General features: G+C 50.6%; 1 protein-coding gene across 2 annotated transcripts in view; it reads right to left on the bottom strand.

The window, feature by feature from the left end:
* The window catches only part of DLGAP2 (discs, large (Drosophila) homolog-associated protein 2), a 95,364-nt gene that overhangs the window by 57,072 nt on the left and 15,759 nt on the right, over positions 1-22,533 (bottom strand). The window contains exons 2-3 of one of the 2 annotated variants that reach the window (XM_012645887.1): positions 14,537-15,606; positions 8,388-8,599 (exon numbers count right to left, since the gene is read on the bottom strand). In XM_012645887.1, the coding sequence (XP_012501341.1) occupies positions 8,388-8,599; positions 14,537-15,538 (1,214 nt within the window). In that variant the 5' untranslated portion in view covers positions 15,539-15,606. Of the gene's footprint in view, positions 1-8,387; positions 8,600-14,536; positions 15,607-22,533 lie in introns of those variants that run through there. The other variant, XM_012645886.1, reaches the window with a different exon arrangement.

Raw genomic sequence — 22,533 nt, 5'->3', positions numbered from 1 at the left:
TCACTTCTTTTGTTGCCATGGTTGTTTGCTCATTTAGGGAAATCACCACTATGGAGGCAGATTTTGGTCCTCTTATGGGGCCAAACACTGATCTTTCCTTTCCCAGACACCCTGGAGCTAAGGTAGGTGCACATGGCCCAGGTTCCTCCAATGGCACACGTTTTCCCCAGACTTCGAGGTGGAGGCTGGGAACACGAAGTCGAGCCCAGGCTGTTGCTGGCCCCTGTGTAGGCAGCTACGTCTATCCCACCAGGCTGGGTGAGGTTCAGAATGCAGCATCCCTGTCCTGCCACGCTGTCAGCAGCACCAACTGCTCACCAAATTCGTTCTGAGGTGCAGTGTACTCTCCTGGCTATAGAGACTTCAAACGGGTTCTCTTACTCCACTGGAGAAGCTTAGGGAGACTTCCTGCCTTGCCAGCACTTCCTTTTCTGCTTATTCAAGGACTCTATTTCTCAGTCTCCTTAAGAGACTGAGGTAGAGGCCAGGTGTGGTGGCTCATGCCTGTAATCCCAGCACTCTGGGAGGCCGACATGGGAGGATTACTTGAGCCCAGGAGTCTGAGACCAGCCTGAGCAAGCGTGAGACCCCGTCTCTCCTAAAAATAGAAAAATTAGCTGGGTGTGGGTGCACAAGCCTGTAGTCCCAGCTACTCAGGAGGCTGAGGCAGGAGGATTGCCTGAGCCTAGGAGCTGGAGGTTGCTGTGAGCTACAATGACGCCACTGCACTCTACCCAGGGTGACAGAGTGAGATTCTGTGTCAAAAAAAAGAGTACTGATAGAGTTTATGTACGATTCCATAGGAACCGTGTGCGATGGTCCCCCGGTCCCCTGGATCACCGGCACCCACGTCCCAGCGGGAGCTGTGGCACGAATCCACATGAACCGGGTCTTCTCAGATCCATCTGGCTCTGCTAACAGCCTCCCTGAAGCCCATTTTTACTGAAAACACTGCTGATTCCGAGACCTTTCAAGACACACATCACAAAAACTAGCCTATTTTGACTATTTGTATTAGGAATTGCTGAGTATAACTAGAATAGAAGGTAGCAATTTAATCCTTTGACATTCAACATTTCTGAGGCTTATTTTTAAAAATTCAATCTGCTAACATCTTTCCCTATAATTTATTTTTCCAGAAAGGACAGAAAGAGGAGCCTAGTGTCAGTGAACTGCGTTGGAAGAGTCCACACAAACAGAGAGTACTTCAGAAGAACAGAGACCGACGTCAGGTAGGGCCAGAGCAACACGGGCTCTCTAAAAAGAGGGTTTTTTTCGTTGTTGTTAAAATATGTTTACTTAGAAAAATGAGTTCTTGAAATATGTTTACTTAGAAAAATGAGTTCTTCATCTAACAAACACTCTGTGTACATCTGTGATTAAGGCAGTGCCCTTGTCCTCATAAGCTTGCTGTGCAGTACATAAATTCTAGTAGAATTCAATTTTCTGAAGGATATATTTAAAGAGAACCAATGTCTTTCTACAAATCTTATTTTTCTCAAATTGCTTTATATTTTAACTTGTGGAATATATTTCTAAGAAAATATAGCAATACTGTGCTCAAGGGTACGAATTGAATTCCCCTTTAAGGAAAGGAGACTTAAAAATCAGAAAAGAAATGATGGGTATTACGGAAAGCCTCCAATTCTTTGTCTTCCGTGAGATGATGTCGATCCCTCAATGTCCACGGACATAAAAACTTCGAGATAATGAAAAATCTGCTCTTGCCACAAAATTAGTCTCTACACACATCCAGAGATAAAAGCAATAAACATAAATAAGAATTTTTTTAAAATGAGGGGTAAGTTTTATATAAACATATAATTCAATATAATATAGAATACATTGAAACTTTATATTATTCAACATTATATGTAGTACAGCAACTTTGAAAAACAGCCTGGGAGTTCCTCGAAAGGCTGAAGAAACTACCTCAGTGTCCTTCGGCGGATGAATGGGTAAACAAACCGTGGTGTCCCCGTCAGTACTGTTCGGTGGAAACAAGGAGTGACACTCTGACACCTGCCGCACTGCGCATGAGCCTGAAATCACGACGCTCCGTAAAAGCAGCCAGACGCAGAGACCCAATATTGTGGGATCCCGTCCATACGGCAGAGAGAAAGTAGATTCGAGGTTGCCAGGTTGGAGGAGTCGGGGGAAAGGGGAGCAAAGGCTCCTGGTGGAGTCTGTTTGGTGAAGAAAATGGCTGCAAACTCTGGATGTGCTAAAAGCCACTGAATTGGATGAATTTCAGGGTACATAAATTGTACCTCAAAAAAGCTGCTGCAAATAAGATATGAAGAGTACTATATTCAATTTTATGTCATTTATGAATGGAAGTGAAATATATATTCACAACGTAGATTTGAAAGGAATTTTCCAGAACAAACCAAGGTCCCAGTGGTCCCTTCAGCTCGTCATCTCTCACAGGCACCTCCGGGAGCTGGAGGGACTCTGACGCGGCGTGGTTAACTGTGATGAACCGTCCACAGAACGCTCTCATCTCCTCATCTCGTCTGATGCTGGCTACGGCTCTCTGAGGAGGCGTCGTGATTAACCTTGTTTCGGGGAGAGGAGCGGAGTCTGCCTGAGAGGGACGGAGTAGCCAAAGTCCCGCCACACACTCGGAGTTGTGATTTGAGCGTAAAGACCTTCCGCTCCAAATTTGGCGTACATTGCTTTAGTGTCATATTTTTTAAAAAGTTTGCAACGGATTATTACAACTATATGACAAATCGATAATTCAGACAAACACAAAGACCAGTCAGTGGTTTATTTCCGGAGTGGAGAGCTGTTCACTCCGGTCCCAGCGCCGTCCCCGACTCTGTGGGCGCAGACAGCTGTCCAAGGCCGCGTGCTCCGTCTTCTTCCTTAAAGCAGGGAACGTGAGGTCAGCAGGGTCGAGGGCTTGCAGAGTGGATGGCCACTGGAATGAGCAGGGCACCCAAGTCCTAAATTGCGAAATGATAGAATTTCATCCTGCAGGGGCATTTAGGCAAAGAACGTAGCGAGTTTCCAGAGCTAACGGGCCAAGCACAGGCTGGTCTCAGTAGATGCTAGATTTGTGCATTCAGGAGAGTCCTGTTACCATCTGCTTTCTTCAGGTTGTGAGCAAAAAAATCCTAGGAGGATATGGAACTTGCTTTGCTTCCCAAGGATCTTATATCCTCCAAAAGAACTCCGGTGACATCCCCTTGGATGGCGACAGAAATGAAAACCAGGTGTCTTCACTATCCTGTGCGCAAACTGCACCCAGAAGCCGCAGGGAGGTGTGTCCAGAGCAGAGGATTGGGGTCGAAGATCTGGGCTTGGGGTTTGCATTTTGGTTCTGTCCGTCCTCACTGTGTGGACCTGGGCACAGCAGGAACGTTCTAGGCCTGGAGACAGTGATGACACTGGGCCTATCTCCAAGTTCACCAGTTTGTGACTTGGCTGTCAAGTCCACAGATGAGCTCGTCTACAAAACTCTTTATTCTGACACCGTGATTTCCCTTTGCAGTATTCTCTCTGCCTCTGCCCTGTAACTTTCATCTCTTTGCTGTTTCCCACTTGTGTGCACGTATGGTCCCTCTGTTTCATGGGAGCCTTCATCATACTAATCTCAGCTTCCTCTGTTTCCTCCCACAGTTTGTTGGAACACCTGAGTCACGCCTGAGTCCTCTCTTGACTGCTCTGTCTCTTGAGAGTGAGCTTTATTTTCTTTTACTGTGTCCCCTAAGTTTTGATGAAGTGTCTGGCGTCGTGTGTAGAACAGTAGAAACGGAGGTAAATAGTAAGTGCTGGAAACAGACGGGTCTCTCGTGCTGTCTCGCTGTTTGTGCCGGGTGCCGAGACAACTGGCCAGGAGCTGAGCTGGCTGAGAAGTGACATCAACCTTATTCCCCTTCCCTATTGGGGGTTATCTGTCTTTATGTTTTTGTCTCGTAGAAGCTCTTGCTATTAACGTATTCTGCTTCCTTTGTCAGGTACATATCTCAGATATCTTCCCTTATTCGACGTCTTGCCTTTTCATGTTCTCAGTCACATCTTTTGACAGGCAGAATGTAAAGCCTGTGGTGGCCACAGTCTCTGTTCTGTCACACTGATCCGCTTCTCTGTGTTCCCGCCCCACCCAGACCAACCCCTACTGACGGGCACCCGCTACCTTCCAGTTCTTACGCTGACACGTAATGAAACAGTGAACGTCATCGTGTGCATTACAGCTTCACACGCTTCTCAGGAATTTCTCGAGAGTAAAATCTTACATTTTCAGTGTTAAATGGTGTGCTCTTCAGAAAGTTTTACCCATCGGGGGTGTGCAATAGTGATCTGATGAGTCTTTTCTTGGCCATTATTCATTTTTGCATTACAGAGTTCATTTTTTTCCTTATTGATGTATAAGGCATCATTATATATTAAGAATATGAATATATGTTACTTATTCTGAAAAACTCCTTCTCAGGCTTTTATTATTGTATAATCTTAGTAATAGTACTTTAGTTTGTTAGTTTGTTTGCTTTTATCATGAATAAGTTTTTAATTTTATGAATTCGAGTTGGTCAATATCTTATAGCTTCTTCCCACTGGATCATGTTTAGAAACCTCTTCTCCATCGCGAGGTTATAGAATATTCATACGTATGTGTGTGTATATATATATATGATTTTATGCTTATATATTTAATTCATCGGAATTTATCTTTACGAATGATATGAAGAAGTCCTCGAAATAAGCTCTTCTTTTTCTAAAAATTTAAAATGGTATCTTCACTGGAGAATGACTCACACATGTTCAAAATTATTAGAGCTTTGACTTTTTAATTCAAGTAAGTAGGAAAAAAAGCAAAGGCCTCCAAATGAAATTATTTAGTCTACCTTTCATCACACCTAAAATTGAATTGGTTATTCGAGTATCTCAAATATTAATATATAAGCAAGTCCAATATCTCAACTACTAATGCATAAACTAATTTAAAAATGCAGCAAATTGGATTCAGTAGTAACTTGAAATTTGCATTTCAATTAGCTGATGATAATTCTACGTGGTGCTCTGCATACGGGCAGGGTATGCTGCTGGAGCCCTTGTGCGCCAAGGCACCAGGACAGCTGTGACAAGGTGTTTGCTTCTTTGTTTTTCTTTTATTTCTCCTTTGAGAGTGAAAGGCTTTCTACGGATGTGCGCTGTTTTAGAGAACATCGCAAATGTAAGTGAAAGTGCTCACATGTATGTACATTAAATCATTAACGAGAGGACTGATTCTTTTTCTCAGTTTACCAGCAGGAAGACAAGACAGTTTTCAACAGGATAATTCTCTTGTCCCAAGAGGTGGGGCTTTTTGAAGCAAGTATCTCAGCCCTCACAGGAGTTCTGTGCTCTGTGCTCTGAAGGAGGCCTGAGAACAGCCCACTACAGACCCCACCTTCTTCCCGCCCTTGAGCGAGGCAGAGTCAGAAGGAACTGCTGACGCAGGGAACCTTATGTGACCCAGAGCAGATGGAAGGTGCCGATATGATAATTTGATGACAAGAACCCGAACCCATGCCTATCGAATTAAAATTAAGGTATTGTTACTAAGTTCATCTTGCCATTGCATTTGCATTCTTCAACACTGTTAACGTTCGAGGAGGTTATCTGTACATGCCGAGGGGAGGATAAAACCCATGGAGATGAGCACACGCTCCGTCTTGTTTTTATCATGTGAATCTCTCAGCGTCTCAGAGGATCTTGCCAATCGGCTCCTGCAGGGAAGCACCGTGGTGCAGAGAAGGGAAACACTCATTGCACAGCTAAACCCAAGGATCTCCAAGCAGATTTTAAATACGATTTCAGAATGATCAATTTTGTTTAAAACAGGTTTGAGTATAAAATAAACTCGAGAATAAAGACGGTCTATTTATGTAATTTACTGGCAAAATATCAGATGACGTTAACTTAAGCAGCTGCGAGCGCTCCCATGGGCGCCAGGGGTCAGAGAAGGTCACCGTCAGGTGTCGGTGCTGTCCGCTACCTCGCAGGGCTGCCCCACTGTGGTCTACATCGTGGTGTCGGACTTCGGGGAAAGAATGATTTGAGCACTTAGAAAGAGAGGTTCGCATGATACCTCGACATTTGTTGGGCTGATCAACAGAGCAGGGGATTCCTGGGTAAACGGAGGAGTGGAATGGATTCTCGGGGTGTCTCTGCAACGAGCGGACAGTGCCCTGGGGGGCCAAAGCAGGAGCTGGCTTGGGTTTGGGACGGGGCCACTGGTAGGTGACACATTTCGTTTATCTTCCCCCAATTTTGTCAGGCTCGACGTGGTGGAACACGCTCTGGTCAGGTGCTTGGGGCCCTCTGGGGGTGAACTCCTGGAAGGGGTCGTACCTGGGCGGGAAGAGTCTGGCCAACTTGCAATGACACTGACATGTGGCCGTGGGCTCTTCCTCCCTCTGCCAGCTTCTGGAAGGAGTTTTAACTACACCAGGTGACGAGGTGGGTTTTATACATGTGATATTCTAGCAGAGTCCCCTGAGCACCTCGTGCAGGACTCTGGGCCAGTCCCCAAGCTAAAGAGAGGAGGGTGACGGCACAGTATCCACCACTAAAGGAGGAGGGTACGGTAACAACGTGGGGAGAGGCAGCAGTGACGGTGTCCCGGGGCGGGGCAGGGGAGGAGGAGGAGCCCTGTTTGTGTGAAAACACTGCTCATAATTGCTAGAAAGACCAATCCCTGCAGCATAATTCGTAACCCAATACACTTAGGAAGCACAGATGTTAGATGGTTTGCTTTTTTATCTTTCATGGTTTAACGTGTAGAGGCATGAAGCAAATCACGAAGGTTTAAAAGCGAAGGCTCAGAGACGGTGCCTGTGCGGGGGTTCGGAGCCCCCGGCTTAAGGGTGGGTGTCAGAGCCTCCAGACCTGCTAAGCACAGCTGCCGCGCGGGTGCATTTCCTCCCCTAGGAGAGGTTTCAGATAATCCATAATTCCCAAAGATGCCAGCAAGTGCCCCAGATACAAGGTGGGCAAGACCTGCCCAGCCCGATCCCTCCCTGCTGAGCAGACGGTCACCGACGTGCCTCTGTTCCCAGCACGCCCTCCCCCACACAGCTCCCCCACAGCAAGTGCCTCCTAAATGCTTCCTGGCCAGCCAGCGCCCCCTCCCCATTTCCTTCCAAGTCTACGCACTTCTCAGGGCCAGACCCCGGCTTTGTCCCCAGCCATTCTTTCCACAGCCTCCCGCCAGGGCAGAGCCCAGACAGGCCTGAGCTGCACCGTGGTCCCCACCTCAGGGCACCTGGCACTGGGCATTCTGACACCAGAGCTCTTGAGTTTAGCTGAACTAGGTAAAGAAGTTCTGGTTCAGATTTATTATGTTCTGATTTATAAGATTTGGTTGCAATTGAAAATTTCAATTTTTCATCCTGCAAGCTATTGGTAACGAATTATCGGATTTATCAGAAGAAATCACACCAGCATCGACTCATCACCCTCTCCGCCTGGCACGGTGGAGAACGGCACAAGGACAGCACCTCAGTCTGCAGCGGCATCGTCTCACGTGTGCACGATGATTAATGACTGGCAGGCAACACCGGCGAGGCACCCAGAGGCTGCTTCACCCCGTCGTTTCCGTTCACCAGGACAACGCGCAGCCTCCGGTGGGGAAGCTGGGCTGTTCCAGGCAGCCCTCAGCGTCCACACCCCAGCCAGCAGCGGGCTCAGGATGTGCAGCCACGAGGCTGGGGAAGGCACAGTCCTGCTTCCATAGTTCACGTGGATGGCTGACTTCCCAGAGTTTTATCTGCTCATACATTGGAAATCAGCTAAATGTATTAATATTGAATCTTTGGCAGGTTATACAGAGCCTGTGGCATTATATCTGGTAAGCCGGTCCACTTCCTCCCCCTATTGCATAGAAATGCACTTGTAAGGTTATAGCGAACAGCAGATCCCCATGATTGTCACTCACGCATTCGCACCTGCCCCAGGTGCGCCCACTCACGCGGACACTCGGGCTCGCCCCAGGTGCGCCCACTCACACGGACACGTGCACCCGCCCCAGGTGCGCCCACTCACACGGACGCTCGCGCACGCCCCAGGTACGCCCACTCACATGCATGGAAACACGCTCGTCCTGGTGAGGATAATTCCACTCATATGAAAGAGCCGATGTGTCCCACTGACTGTAAAACTGGACGTAGGAATTGCCCGAGCAGATTTCCTTAATTACTGTGTAATAAATAAGGAACCAAAGGGCCAGTTGTTCTTTTATAAAAAAAGGACTTGAAAATTGTTGGCCAGGGGCCTAATATTTCCAACTCGGGAGTTTAGTTTGAGCGGACAACTGGCTCCCAGTTACGTCGTTGTGAAGGGGGAAGTATCTGAACGGCGAAGCCACGTCCAGAGGGAAAAGCAGGGGTCTCACTTACGTTTGGTGGTCTCCAAGAGGCCTCTGTCCCAGGGACTTCAGCAGGGGCTCCGGCCGCAGGGCCGCCGTGGGCGACGTTTTGGGGCTGGAGTCCGACTCGCCGCTGTCCTCGTCCCCCATGGCTTTGATGTAACTCCCGCTCCGCATCCTCCGGCAGGGGATCTCCTCCTCCTTGCCCCCGGTGGGGTAGCCGCCCCACTCGTCCTGGGGCACCTGGGCAGGACAGACACAAAACACGATCACTCTTGCCGTTCAGAGTCCTGTTACTGGCTCTTTGGGGGACACATTCTCCACAGTTCCTTGAAGACACAGCTCGTCACGGTCACTTGTCATTTAAACTTAGATGCATAAAATAGATGCTTCTCAGCACTCGCCATTCGAATCCTAAAAGGACATTAAGATGGAATTATCGTTCTTTTCCCATTATGAAAGTGATAGACAAGCATTGTGGAAAGAGTGAGAAAATGTTAGAAAAGTAGAAGAGAACAAAACACTTGTAATCTTGGCAGGTAACACAAACCACTGCTAACATTTAGATTCATTTCCTTTCAGTATAAAAGAGAATTAAAATTTCAGAAAACTAAAAAAAGAAGAAAAGGAAGAGAAAAAGAAGAAAATGAGGAAGAAAGTGCCTGCGTTATTGTACGTTTATCCTTTAACTGCAAGATAATAAAGGAGTGAGGTTCCTCCAGAAGCCAAACTATAGCATGTATGCACAATCCCTGTGCTCCGAGAAGAAAAAGGACATTGTGCCTCATCACACAGGCTGCTTGGTAGAGAACAGAACTCCTATATTTACCTGCCCAGTACAGAACTGAACACCTGTACACGCTACACGTTACCGACAAAGGCCCCACAGAGTGCCTGCTCAGTGCTCTTGTGTTAAGTTTCCAGTTTCAGGACAGGCTAACCCATGAAGATGGCAGAGCAGGTCAGTACTTTGGTATTCACCTACACACGTGAAACTTCAGATCACACTCTAGAACATGCTAAAAACCACGGAGCTTTTTGAATACCGTGTTTCCAGCAGCTCAGGGCACAGGGTTCCTTTCCCGGGGGATCGTGAGCTGTGAACAGCCACCTGGAGGCTCCGGGTAAAGTTGCCTCCATGGGTTGAATTCACATTTACAAAAGCGAGAAAACACCGCATACAACAGCCGAGTGTGGAGAACTCCAAATACATAGCAACCGCACTGTCACATGCAGCTCTGCACTCAAGGGAACTAAGGCAGCATGTCCTTCGTGCTGGAGAAGAGAATCTCCCAAAACGCTGTAATGTCCTACGGCAGGTGTTTCTGCACTGGGCACAGACAGCAGGCAGAGGTGGAGCAGATGTCTTTGCTGGAAGGTGGGGGCACAGGCTTTTCCAGTGTTTTTCTTCATACTCATATTTTATAAATTTTCTGCATGGATCATATATTGCTTTTGTAATAAAAATGCCTCATATTTAATTTAAGAAAAGCCGTAGCCCTCAGTGACATTCATTTCGGCACTGGACATGAAATGAGATGAGTTATAGCGTAACTAGGGCGCGAGGCGAGGGTGGAAGGGTCGCTGGGTGCTCTCAGCCAAGAGGAGGGGCCGGGCGCCAGGGAGGCTCCCCGAGGCGAGCGCTGGGTCCTCGTTAATTAGAGTCCAACCGCAGAAGGGTCAGGGAGGAAGCGGAGGCGGGGAAGCCCGCGAGAGCGTCTCCTGGCCAGCGTCCGCGGAGGCGGTCCGGGAAGTGGCTGAGGCTGGCCGCACAGATGGAGCCGCGGCCCATCTGCCATCAGGGGAGAGATTCACTCTGGCAGGTTCCTGGGATTTCTAGCGAATTAAAAACATGCTTCCATAAGAAAACAAAGTAGAGATTTTTTTCAGCAGCCTGCAAATTAACTAACAAATGAGACCAGCTTGTATGTTTCTGTTTCTGATTTAAGGAGCCAATTTTGCAGTCTCTGACGGAGGAATTTCTGAGTGTCAACCACAGTTTCAGAGGATGGATTCAAGCACCAAACGCCGATTCCAAAGCATATGTCTGGAGACTATCAAAAGGCAGAGGAGGGATACTGAGATGCCACTGTGCTCAGGAAATACATCCTTCTCCGTTAAGTTACTGTTACAAACCTGCGCCAGACACAGAGGGGTGGCCAAGGATACAATCTGGGAGCGGCTGCACAACCTCCAGGGAACGAATGAGTGAATGAATGAATGAACTCTCCTCACGACAGCTACGGGCTCTGCAAGTCCAATCCGCAGTCTCTGCTGCATCTGACGGCCACCCGTGACCCCATCACCGAGTACTTGCACACAGCGATGGGGGGTGCTTGTGATGTTTCTTTAAAGGCACTTTGGTAGGGTTGACATCGGCACACATTTGGCTGTCTCCTGGTTCCTGCTTTAAGGACAGTGCAACACTGCATATTAAAAGATACTTTCTTTCAAGCGGCAGAACATAGGTGGAAGGGGCCAGGATTTTATAGTAATAGTCTCTTTCAGGAGTTGAAACCGAGGAAGAATATTATCATCCAAAGCTGTTTCCCTCAGGGAGATGTCTCCTTGCTTCCACAGTGTGTGCGTTTTCTGTGTGGACACCAAGCACACCACCACGGTGGCCCTGGCTGAGAGCTTGGGTATCCCTAAGGCTACGAACCCACCTACAACAACTTTCTCTTTTGCCTCTAAAGCTACTAAAACGGGCAAGTTTTCTGAGGAGCTTGTCAGAATCATCAGTCCTCTGAAGTTGAAAATGCCTGAGAGGCCACAGTTCCGCCTTCTGAAAATGCGGGGACGCCTTGGGGCGGGGGCGTCAGTCCGTCCTGCTCACCTGCTTGTGGATCCACAGACGCCCGGGGTGACGGGGAAGGCTGCGGGGCCAGCGCCGGAGCAGGCGTGCTCCAGTGCAAGATGAGGCACATCCGCCCCAGACCTCTGCGTGTGGGACCCTGAGGGGTGTGGGGCGATGCAGGGCCCAGGCCGGGACCAGCCTTCCCAGAGCCAGACCGTGAACTGACCCGACAGACACAGACCGAGCTGCAGGGTGTGAGGAACGGCGAGGACGCAGGGAGATGGGATAGGAACACCCGGGGTGGGCACCGCAGCAGGACAGCCAGAGACGGTCCCCAGGCCTTCCAAGGCCACCCTCCCCTCAGCCCTCGACTCTCCGCTAGAGTTTAGCTTTTACTGCATGGACACCCGGGGCCAGCACTGTGCTCTCCTTGACAGCCCTTTTATTAATAAATGCTTCTTGTAGAAACAAGACACAGGGCGTCTGGCCCCACTCTGTAAAGACGGAGACTTTTCCAAACTGTACCGCACAGATAATCTGTTCAGTAAGTGTAGCTGGGAAAGATGGAATTTTTAAGACGTATTTTTGTGCATGACTGGAGACATCACAGACTTCACACCTAAACACTCACTGGCACCAAAAGGCAGGCAGAGTCTGGGGTCCGTCCTGCTGGGGCTGCAGAGGCGCTGGGACCCGCTGCGGGAAGGAGCGGCGGAGAGTGGAAACACTTTCTAGACGTGGGGAAATGTCATCACTCAGGGTTTTCATCCTACCCCTCCCCTCTGTGTTCTTTTCTTGCTTCCGTTCCCAAATTGTGGAAACCGACGAGCTTCGCGTGTAAAAAGCCAGGCATCTACTGCCAGTGAACACGGCAGACATGAGAATAAAGCAGTGGATTGAAAATGTGGAGTTGTGGCCCCTTCACCTGGAGAGGCCGGGGCTGAGGCCGCGAGGACCCCCATCGGTGGGGTGGGGGCGATGCCCGGGCCGGGGGCCATGGAGGGTGGAAGGAGGACGGGGCTCCCCCTGGACGGGGCAGAGGCCGCACTGTCCTCTCCCTCTGCCCAGTCAGGGCCTCCCCTCCCCAAGTGTCCCCAGAGCTTCCTGTGCTGCGGACTCGGCCATTTGCGTGGAGCAGAGCTTCGGTGGGTCACCTGCCGACACCCGCACGAGCTTCACTAACAGTTTGACCTTTGGAGCTTTGTCTGCTGATGCAGAAAATACAAAAACAGGATCTTGGCAGAGGAATTTCAGTCTTATTTATCGTCTATTTCACTTTCTTAAAAACAGGGAAAAAAATCTCCCTCTAATGTTAACTGTCTGTTCTGTGCAAACCGAAGGTGAAAATAAAAAGTAACCCCTTTGTTCAGCTGGAAATCTCTCTAGTGTTTGGTGAAAAACTGCAGAGAGCTTGTGAACGTTTATTTCTCCTGTCTTATTCTCTAAAATCTTACTCTTACTATGGCCCCTGCTGATGAATCCCTCTAATTCCTCTCCATCCCGGCTGTGGATAAAATCCACAGGAACCCACAGGACCCAGGAACCCACAGCTTCCCTCCGGAAAGCGTAATGCGATTGGCGGGGAGGCCGGAGGGATGTCCTCAGAGACGCAGAGACGCAGGACATCAGTTCAGCGAGTCCCAGGAGACACGCACGTTACTCCTTCTCTCACCTTCATGAATCTTCTGGCCAGAGATCTCGTGGGACCACGCGGACCCTGAACTAGCGACCCCCAGGTTCACACAGAAGCAGCAAGAGAGGATTGCTTCTGTAACAGCGAAGGCACAGAGAGTGAACCCCTGTTCCACGTTCCACATTCCACGTTCCTTCAGACGAGTAGAGAGAAACATTTTCACATTTGGATTTTATTAGGGTTTCCTACTGCAAGCAAAATCTGAGCCTCTTCCATTGCTATCAAAACAAATATCTTATCCAACTACCAATTTGTCTCTGAATAAATAGGTCTACGAAAGCAATTTGGTTAGCAGTTCCTCTCACAAAGAGCCACCGAGTTTCGGACAACGTGCCGGGATGCAATTGCTGTTGCCGAAACGACTTTCCCGCCCAGGACTCCTGAGAAGCCGCTCAGGTGTCCCGTCCACTGGCCTCCTGCTGACTCAGCGCCCCCCGACTTCGCATCAGTGAAGGCTTCTCTGACCCAGCGCGCGGCCTGCGGCCACTGGTCACCGGTAGGTGGATGTGGTCTGTGAGCTGGGACACGGCGTAGCCACGATACGCATTTATCAAAACTGAGGCTCCAGGTGTCGTCAGTGGTGCTGCTGGCCGAGAGGAGGACGTGCAGAGGTGCCATTGAAGTGGGGTCTCCCGAGGGCTGCGCCCACCTGCACCCTCGGGGCCCATGACTCGGAGACGGAGGGAATTACACACAACAGGGAATCCCACAGTACGCGAGTTCTGCGATCACTGTATTTAATTCGCTTTTGCCTTTGGTAAATTCACTTAATCCACACCCCAGAGAAACAGATGCATTTTCCATAGCCAGACTGGCTACTGTGAGGCTCAAAGAAGCCACTGTCGGGAGTGGGGAGTGAACTTACAAAAGTGGCAGCGCCTCTGCTGTGGGGCCACCAACTTTCCATGAGAAACACTAACGGGGCTGACGTCTCTCCGTCGCTGTTGCTGAGCACTCCAGCCTCAGAGGCCTGATAGGAACGGCCTGTCGTGCCTACGCTGCTGGCGCCAGGGCGGAACAGGGATGTCGCGAGGCCTCCCAGGGCGGCCCAGGGGCTCTCGATGATTTCCCGCCAGCCCTGTGATTAGATCCCACGGCCCAGATGTGGAGTGAGCTGGAGCGTCCACCGGCGGATGGATGGACTAAGCAAGCATGGTCCATGCACGCAGTGGGCCGCACTCGGCCTCAGAGGAAGGAACCCTGCCGTTTGCAACAGCACAGGTGAACCTGGAGGACCTTGTGAAAAGAGAAATGAGCCCAGCTCAGACAAACAAACTGGTGTCATGCTGGAATGTGAAACCTAACAAAGTTGCGGCCGGAGGCAGAAGCAGAGCAGCGGGCAGCAGGGCTGGCAGAAGCAGGCGGCTGGGCTGGGAGACTCTGCTTAAAGGGCGACATTTCAGGGGGGCAGGAGGGGCAAGCGCAAGAGCTGTACGTGCATCACGGCGACTGCGCTCACTGAATCGCTGGGAGAGTAGATTCTAAGTGTTCTCACCATAGAAAAATAAACGTGTGAGGAAACGCACATGTGAATTAGCTGGCCGCAGCCCACCCAAAAGATGCCCATGTTTCACAACACCGTGCTGTGTGCTGAGAACTTACACAATTCTTCTCTGTCAACCGAAACCACAAGAGCAGTGACCTGAGAGCCCACCGAGCAGGCGGCTGCGGCGCCTGTGCGGCCCCTTACCTGGAGGTAGTGGCATGACCTCAAGGGCGGCTTCATGTCCGGGGGCACCAGCGGCTTGTCCAGGTTCAGGGAGCCCTTGCGGTAGGCCTCCTTGGCCTGGCTGACTGTGAGTGTGGACCAGGAGCTGCGCTTCATGTACTTGGCGTCCGGCGTCAGCGCGAGGCCCTCGCAGGCCGAGCACTTGACGTCGCTGTTGCTCTTGGAGGTCTTCAGCGAGAGGTCCCCGAAGGGGCTCTGCAGCGTGTCCGCATAGCAGTGGGCAAGGGGGTCCAGCAGGTGGCGGTTCAGCACGCTGGGCGTGCGGTAGGTGCTGTCACTGTCCAGGTTGTCGTCGGAGCTCCACCAGCTGCTCATGCCGGACTTGTGCCTGCTCTCGGGCTTCCGCTCCCGGCTCTTGCTGCGCTTGCCGTGCTTGGGGTGGTGGCCGTGGTGGTGGTCGTCCGCCCTGCCGTCGCCCTTGGTCCCGTTGGCGTTGTTCTTGGAGGAGCCCTCCAAGGAGTGCGACTTGGTGAAGAGCTTCTGGACGGAGTGGACCAGGTGCCGTATCCTCCCGGGGCTCTCGCTGCGCTGCTCCGCGGCGGTGGACGTCCGCTGGTATTGCAAGGTGTGGAAGCCGTCCCTGTGCAGGGGCAGCTGCTTCTCGAACTGGTCCAGCAGGTTGGCCGGGATGCGGTTGATTTTCGCGCCGGCGTGGGACATGGCGCAGTTGTCCCGCGTGTCGTAGTGCGAGCTGTAGTGCATCCTGGGGAAGGTGCTGCTGGACATGTGGTCGCCCAGAGCCACAGGCATCATCACGCACTCCGAGTGCACCGAGCTGCGCGGCGAGCAGCGGTGGTGGTCCACGGGGCAGCTGTCGGCCGGGCTGAGCAGGTAGGGCTGCCGGGCCTCCTGCGCATGATGCATGTGCTCGTGCGCGCGCTCGCAGTCCTCGGGGGCCGCCAGGCCGCAGGTGTGGCCGGGACACAGCTGCGGCTGAGCGCGGCTTCCGGACAGTCCTTTCATGTTCCGCGGCGCAGGCGAGTACCGCTCCTCATTGAAGTGCGGAGCCGGCGCCCATGAGTACTGCTGGTCTGCAGACAGAACACAGAAAGGCCACTTAGAGCTCAGCGGACACATGGACAGACCCCCCCCCCCCCGTTAGAAAGTGAGATATCTGACGCCCCACAGAGCGATTTCCCCCAGCAGTGCACACTCTCAGTCTGGGCGCGCAGTGGACAGTCATTCCTTCGTAGGTGCTGTCCCCAGGTGTGGGATATTAGGAACCAGCTTTGTTTTCCTGAATGATTTCCTACAGGGACAAATACTTACTGTCTACGAGCTATGTCGGGCCTCTGATTTTCTGGTATTAAGTAGACAATGTGGGAGAAAAACCTAGTTATGTTCCACTTAGATTGAATTTTGTGGTTTAGCTTTAGAAGTTTGAAAAATAACACCTGGTATTTCGTTAGTCATGATGTCCAGCCTTCCTCCTCATCCCACCAGGAAGGGAGCACCAGCCCCCCAGGCCCATCCAACACCCCTTCCCTGGGCCACCTGCACCCTGGCTTCAGCTCAGGGGACTCGCTCCTGCCCCGCGGCTCCTCCACCACCAAGAGTGTCTCCCTGACCCACCCTTCTCTCCCCACCACCGTCCCAGACTTGAGAAGTGTCACCTGCAATCCCAGGGCTGGTCAGTCACACCTAGAACCCACGGGGCCACCCCTTGGACCCCCACGCGAGGTACAGAGGGACACCAGGAAGGGAGCTATGAGGCTTCTCCCATCACCTCCTAAGCCCAGCTCTCCAGGTAACTGATGTGGAGAAAACATCACCACCTGCCAGCAGCGGTGGGTGAAAGACCAGTCCAAGGTGTGGGCTCAAAATGTCCCCTTTGCTCGGATCCAGGACAGCTGCTGTCCAGGCCAGCTGGGACAGGGAGACGTATAAAGAAAGGATGTAATTTCACAGACTTCTAAGAAGTCACAGCTAGGAGGGGTCCACAGTGTGCGAGAACACAAACGCTTCTTGAGAAACCCCAGCGGACTCTGAGCAAAGTGGCGGCCGTTCCTCCTGCTGAGGGCAGCGGAGGGATCCCTCCCGCACTCCCCCAGCAAACAGCCCCCAGCTCGAGGAGGAGGACCCCCGACTTCAGAGAGCGAGCGCGGCCCTGCCCCATCCCAGGTGCCGACACCAACCCACAGGAGGGGCGGCAACGCAACCTCAGCACCTGCCCTTCCAAAACAGCCAAACGATAATGAAGGCACCTTGATATATTAGGGGGTAATATTTATATTATATTACATTTTAATGTAATTAAAAGCAAGTTTTCAAAGGAAATTCAATATTCAACTGATAAATAGCAGAACTAGGTTCTGTAATCCGGACTTTACAGCAGCATAAAGTTGTCTTCCTGTTGTCGTCCGCTTTGTTTTCCCATTAACACGCGATTTTACACAACTCTCATCTCCCTCGGCGTTAAACACAAGCCCGTTATCGTTCCACTCACGTACCCTGCTTCTGCCTAATGTTTAGCCCAGAAGCTACATTATGAATGTGGCCACATAAAAGGACAGCATAAGAGATAAAAACTTAGCTGAAATGAATTAAATTGGATTATGCAATGTGTTGATAACACATTCTCATTTTCACTGCGCAGGGTTGAATTCCTTGATACATGCGGAAACTCATGCGTTTCCTCTTAAACACAACATCACTGCGACAACACACGACGGGGACACCCTGTGAGTAATGGCAATAATAAAGAGTGTAATGAACACTCAAACTAGTTTTTTTTAATACGTCTGTGCAGCATATAATAAATACTCAAGGGCCAGCAACTTCCCTTTGTGAAAATGAGGTAACAAACCCAATGTGGAAAGCATCTTAGCTTCCTAATTTCCAGCTATTCACGGCACCATTTTTGTTATTAAGCAAGAGAAAACAGCAGTTATAGTCATTATTTGTTAACATACAACTGTCTTCCCAAATTCAAACAGAATGTAAGTGCACGTTTCACTGTGGGGCATGAGGCTGGAGGCCCACCCATTCCAACAAGTGTCTTGTGAGTGTGAGAATAGAAACTAACAGCACAGCACACACATATGGAGCGGGCGCCGTGTGCGGTGCCGCAGGCCTCCCGGGGCAGGCCCCTCTGATGCTCCTCCCACCCTCACACTAGTGGCATCCACCCCAGCTGCAGTCTGGGGAAACCGAGGCCAGGTGCGTAGATGGGACGACCTCCTGGATCCAACACTCGGCTGCCCACAATGGGGACAGTGGCGTCTGGGGGCAGCACTTCCCCTTTCTGGCTAAACCCAGCTGATGGCTGCACACTCAACACTGGCTGGGCCTGGCGATGGTCCCAGACTCTGGGGACAGGACGTGGCCCGGCCCACCTGCCCCAGTGCGAGAGCAGAGAGGATGAGGCCCTCAGGAGAGGTCCCTGCCTGGCCCCGCCCAATGGGAATGCCGGTTCCTGCACCCTCTGCCTGGGGTTGTCAGCGCGGACATTGCCGCCTGCGTTTGCACCTGCACCGAAGGGAGGGTGAGACCCTCGGCCTGCATCGTGGGCACCTGGCTCCACCTGCAAGGCGGAGCCTGCTCGAGGTGGGAGCCACCGAACCTATAGCAAAAACAAGCCAAACCACGACAAAGCTAGATAAACGGACACATTGCACCACAGCCTATTTTCCCCAAACTGCTCAAACTCAGCCAGCATTTCCTCAGCAACTGGAACTGGACGTGCGGTCCCAGGAATCACCCTGCCCCTCTCCTGGCCACCCAGGTCCTTCCACACACCCTGCGGCCCCTGCATTCTGTCTCCGGCAGCACCTGCTCCTCCGGCTCCTGGTGAACCCCTCGGCCGGCCTACAGCCCCCCTGCACTTGCCAGGATCCCACAACACACATACAGGCTGGGACAGGGTAAGAAACGGCCTTTGAACCTGTTCCTGCGTTTACCATGTGACACTACCAAAGACGTGGTCCCCATACATCAACAGGAACTTCCCAGAAGCCCCATTAAAAAAAACTTTTCTTAAACATTTTTTTAAAAAGTAAAAGATTTGTTTGCTGACAGCTATGAAGCATCGCTGAAAGAAACTTGTGACAATCTAAGTAAGTGAAAAGACACCCCACTTTCGAGTATTGCAAGACAACATGGGGAAGATGCTCCCGACACTGAGACGAGGAAGACGTCGGCGCTCGGCGAGAGACGAGAGGCAGCGGCGGAAGACACAGGCCTATTCCCGGCTGTCTCCACTGCTCTGGTTTCGCTTACCCCTGCCAGCAGTCCCAGGAGGGGTTCGGAGTCACATCCACACTCACGGAGCACGCGCCGCTGCTCTGCACAAGGCAAGTCCCGCGTCGCAGCAGCTCTCGGAGCCCAGGCTTCAGCCGGAACAAGTGCCCGGACTTCGTGTGCGCCAGTCTGTGGAGGACCCGCGTGTCTGCACCTGCTCCGGGTGCCGGGCCCCGAGGTGCTTGCTCCACTGCACTGAGCTAACTCTCACACGAGGTTTAATTCCTTTAACGCTGAACCGGTGGTAACCCCTGTGTCACATTCCAGCAGGGACAGCAGCCCCTCAGGCTCAGACCGGAGGAGCCCGTGGCACAGGGAGGCGAGCGCCGCCCCACTCAGGCCCTCAGCCACCCTCCGCCCATGCAGCCCTCGTCTGAACCCAGCTCTGGAGGGTGGGGCCGGGCTGCTACTTTTTATCTCGGACACTTGCAAGTCTCAGTGCTCAAACACGGCGTGCTCAGTGGAGATGCCTGAGAATTCTGCTGAAACCTGGCCTCTCCTGCAACACCATGACCATCGTGTTGGGGTGGATAAAAACAACGCTGTCTCATAAAATCATATCTCAAGGAACAGCATATGAAGCGTGCCTTGAAAATAACCCCAAACTCACCACTTTCTATAAAACCAGATGCATCACACACCCTTCCAACTGTGAAGCGTTCAGGACACGTGGGTGCCAGGCCCCCAACCATGTGACAACCCGTGTGCTTGAGGTCACTCTCTGCCCTGGCACCCTGCTGTCCTGCCCCGTGCAGGGACCATGACAGGCTCCTGGTCTCCCTCGGGTGTGGCCCGGCATGTGCTTCCCATGTTCGCTGGTGACCCAGGGGATGGATCACACCTTTTTCTTGGGGAGCTGAAACCCAGGCATCCAGAGCGTTTGCCAGCGTGGCAGCAGCAACTTCCGTGGCCGCAGGTGTGTCCCGGGCTGGGGTCCGACAGCGAGAGCTGCAGCCCCATCCCCGGCAGGGACCCGCAGCTCCCTCTGCTGCTCTGCAGCGCCTCCCTGGGGTGACTCCAGGTATCTGCCCTTTGCCACCAGAAGGAGCTTAATAAATGAACACTTGGGAAACAAACTGCTCTGGCGAATGGAATCAAACGGACACCTTGAAAGTCGAGTTAACCAGGAGGAAGACTTCATGCTTCGGACCACAGTCTCAGCCGATACCTGGGCTCCCATTAACCGCTACAAATCGCCTGCAGCGCATCAGGCGTCCTGATTCCACACACAGCAGGGATTTACCTCAGCTCTTTGACTGGCAGGTTCAATTGCATGATCGATGATTTGTAAGATGTACAAGTAGCTTTTTAAAAAACCCCCTGTGGATCCCACGTACATCAAAGTTCTGATTTAAAAGAAAACCTGCACGTAGACGTCTTTTGATAGTATAATGTAAACACAAGGAGTTCTGGGATCCCAAACTCAGGTGTTCAACTCTTCAACTCTTTTTCAGAATTTCATTACATTTTCAATTAAGCATTACGATCAGAACATTTGCAACTTAATAGCACTTAATTACCAAAAGACAACTTATTTATGGGATAAATAAACAGCTTTTAAACAGATTTTTATTGTCACATTCAAAAACAATGACTTCCAAAGCACAAAAGAAAATTGCTATCAGTTGTAAACCTAATCACATTATTCCAGAGGCCAAAGGTCATCGCTTACTTCCTGTATTAGAAAATTTGCTTGTAAAATATGCCTTTAGCGTCACAAAAGTAATTATAATTGTTTTCCAAACCTTTCTCCCTGAGTTTCCTTTGATACAAATTAGAGTCTCCTTAATTCAAACCAGCCAATCAATCCTTCCCTCTTCTCTTTCACACATTTTGGGTGATTATCTTATGTTTTTGTTTTGACAAAAATTTATAACCTTCCAAGGACTCCCAAATGCGTATGCCAGAGCTCAGCAACGGAAGAATGCTTGCTTCAAAATATCTGGCCTTCGAGAGTTATTTATTAAACAAACGTATTAATAATTTTGAAATATGAATTCGTAGTAGTTTTAAGGTACTGGTGGAGGGAGAAGCGAGTGTGGACGTTCCGGGGAGCCCAGGGAACGGTGCTATCTTACTGTCGTCACTCGGGTGCCGGGCGGGGAGGAAGAGAGTGACGCCCACTAGCACGCCTGAGAGGCAGGCTCAGTGTTGCCGGCGGAAACATCCTATTCACAATTCCTTAGACGCGTTTCGAAACCTTTGAATATAACCGAACTGTTAGGGACAGAAAGACAAGGGGTAACGGAATGACGGAGGCAGAAAAACAATTAGAAGGAAACAGTTACAGAAAAATTACCAGGGAAACAGTTATTTCAGTCTTAAAGAATGGGGTAATTAGACCGTGGAACAGTGACCACCAATCAGAAAACAGAAAAACACCACAAATGGTGACGTTCCCCATCATATGTGTAGCAGAAAGGAATGTCTGGAGCGTAACCTTTAAGTTACGTCCATACCTGCAAAAATCCAGACCCCCAAACCCTGACGCACAGTTGTGAGTGGTTACAGCCGACCTTTACATGGGCACACACCACCAGCACACAGAAGGGGAAACACAGAAGACGGGGTCTTCTCCGCTCCCTGAGACAGACTGCTTCCCCTTAGGAAACGCATTTTCGCTCTGCGCCCTTCAACTCTTTTTACAATAAGCCCCTCACACACACTTGCTGAGTGTCTGTCACCTCTCCCCATCCTTGGGCCACGGCTTCCTCCAAGCCCGGAGCCCAAGAACCGGGGCACACTCCAAAGTCCAGCTGTGGACAGGGCCGTGACACGAACTTCGTTTAACTCACTTCAGTAGAAATCAGAGAAAGAGGGTGTTTGCATAAACCTGTCTCTCCTTTCTACCTGCTTTGTAAAAAGTCTGCTTTTAAAAGGTCTACTGTAAATCGAAGTAAAAATATCATTTACACATTTCTTTGAATCAAATAGGCACATTAAAAAGTAAAATGTGCCCTTACGGTGGGGATGAGGTAAAGCGTGACTCTATTCCTTGAGGGCATTTGTACATCAGCGTGACCTTCTGGGAAATAAATTAGGCAAAATCTTAGGAGCCATAAAAACGCCGACAGCCTTTGGCCAAATAACCAGAGTTACAGTTTCCATATAAAAATGCTCCTGAAGGAAGGAAGTACTTTGCACAAGGATGTTTCTAGTACATTAGAAAAACCAATCTCGTGTTGCTTATTTATTTACTCACTGATGTTCCAAAAAGGGTTTAATCTGACTTTGCAAATACAAATGAGGAAGTAAGGTAAATTTTTAAAACATCTGGATGTGAAGCAGGAGGAAGGAGGGTGGGATCTCAGTGGTGCCCGTACAAGGCTTTTGCACAGCCGGCAGCCCCAGCCCTCCCATGCGTCAGCTACAGGCACGAATTTCCCATGGCTCTAACCTCTGCTGGCCTATGCAAAGCGAGGAACATGAGGTTTAGGTATCATCCACACACTAAGAACACAAGAGTTGCTCAGAAAAACACGATTGCAAAATCGAAAGAGAATTTTCCTTTTAGAGAGTATTAAAATATAAAATGAAGAAAGGTACATCCTAAACACTAACATTTTTAATATTTAAACAATTCATGGAAACATGAAAAACATTTCCTTGAAAAATTAGCAAGTAAAATAAAAGTCCTAAAGTAACTTCATGTGGATGAGGCTGCTGGCGGCCACAGGGCTGGCCACTAGCAGACACGTCCCACCAGGACTGGGGGTGGG

This window comes from Propithecus coquereli, unplaced genomic scaffold (assembly GCF_000956105.1).
Source record: "Propithecus coquereli isolate 6110/MARCELLA unplaced genomic scaffold, Pcoq_1.0 Scaffold238, whole genome shotgun sequence".
In the NCBI taxonomy this organism is placed as follows: domain Eukaryota; kingdom Metazoa; phylum Chordata; class Mammalia; order Primates; family Indriidae; genus Propithecus; species Propithecus coquereli.
This window is presented reverse-complemented; position numbering and strand designations above follow the sequence as displayed.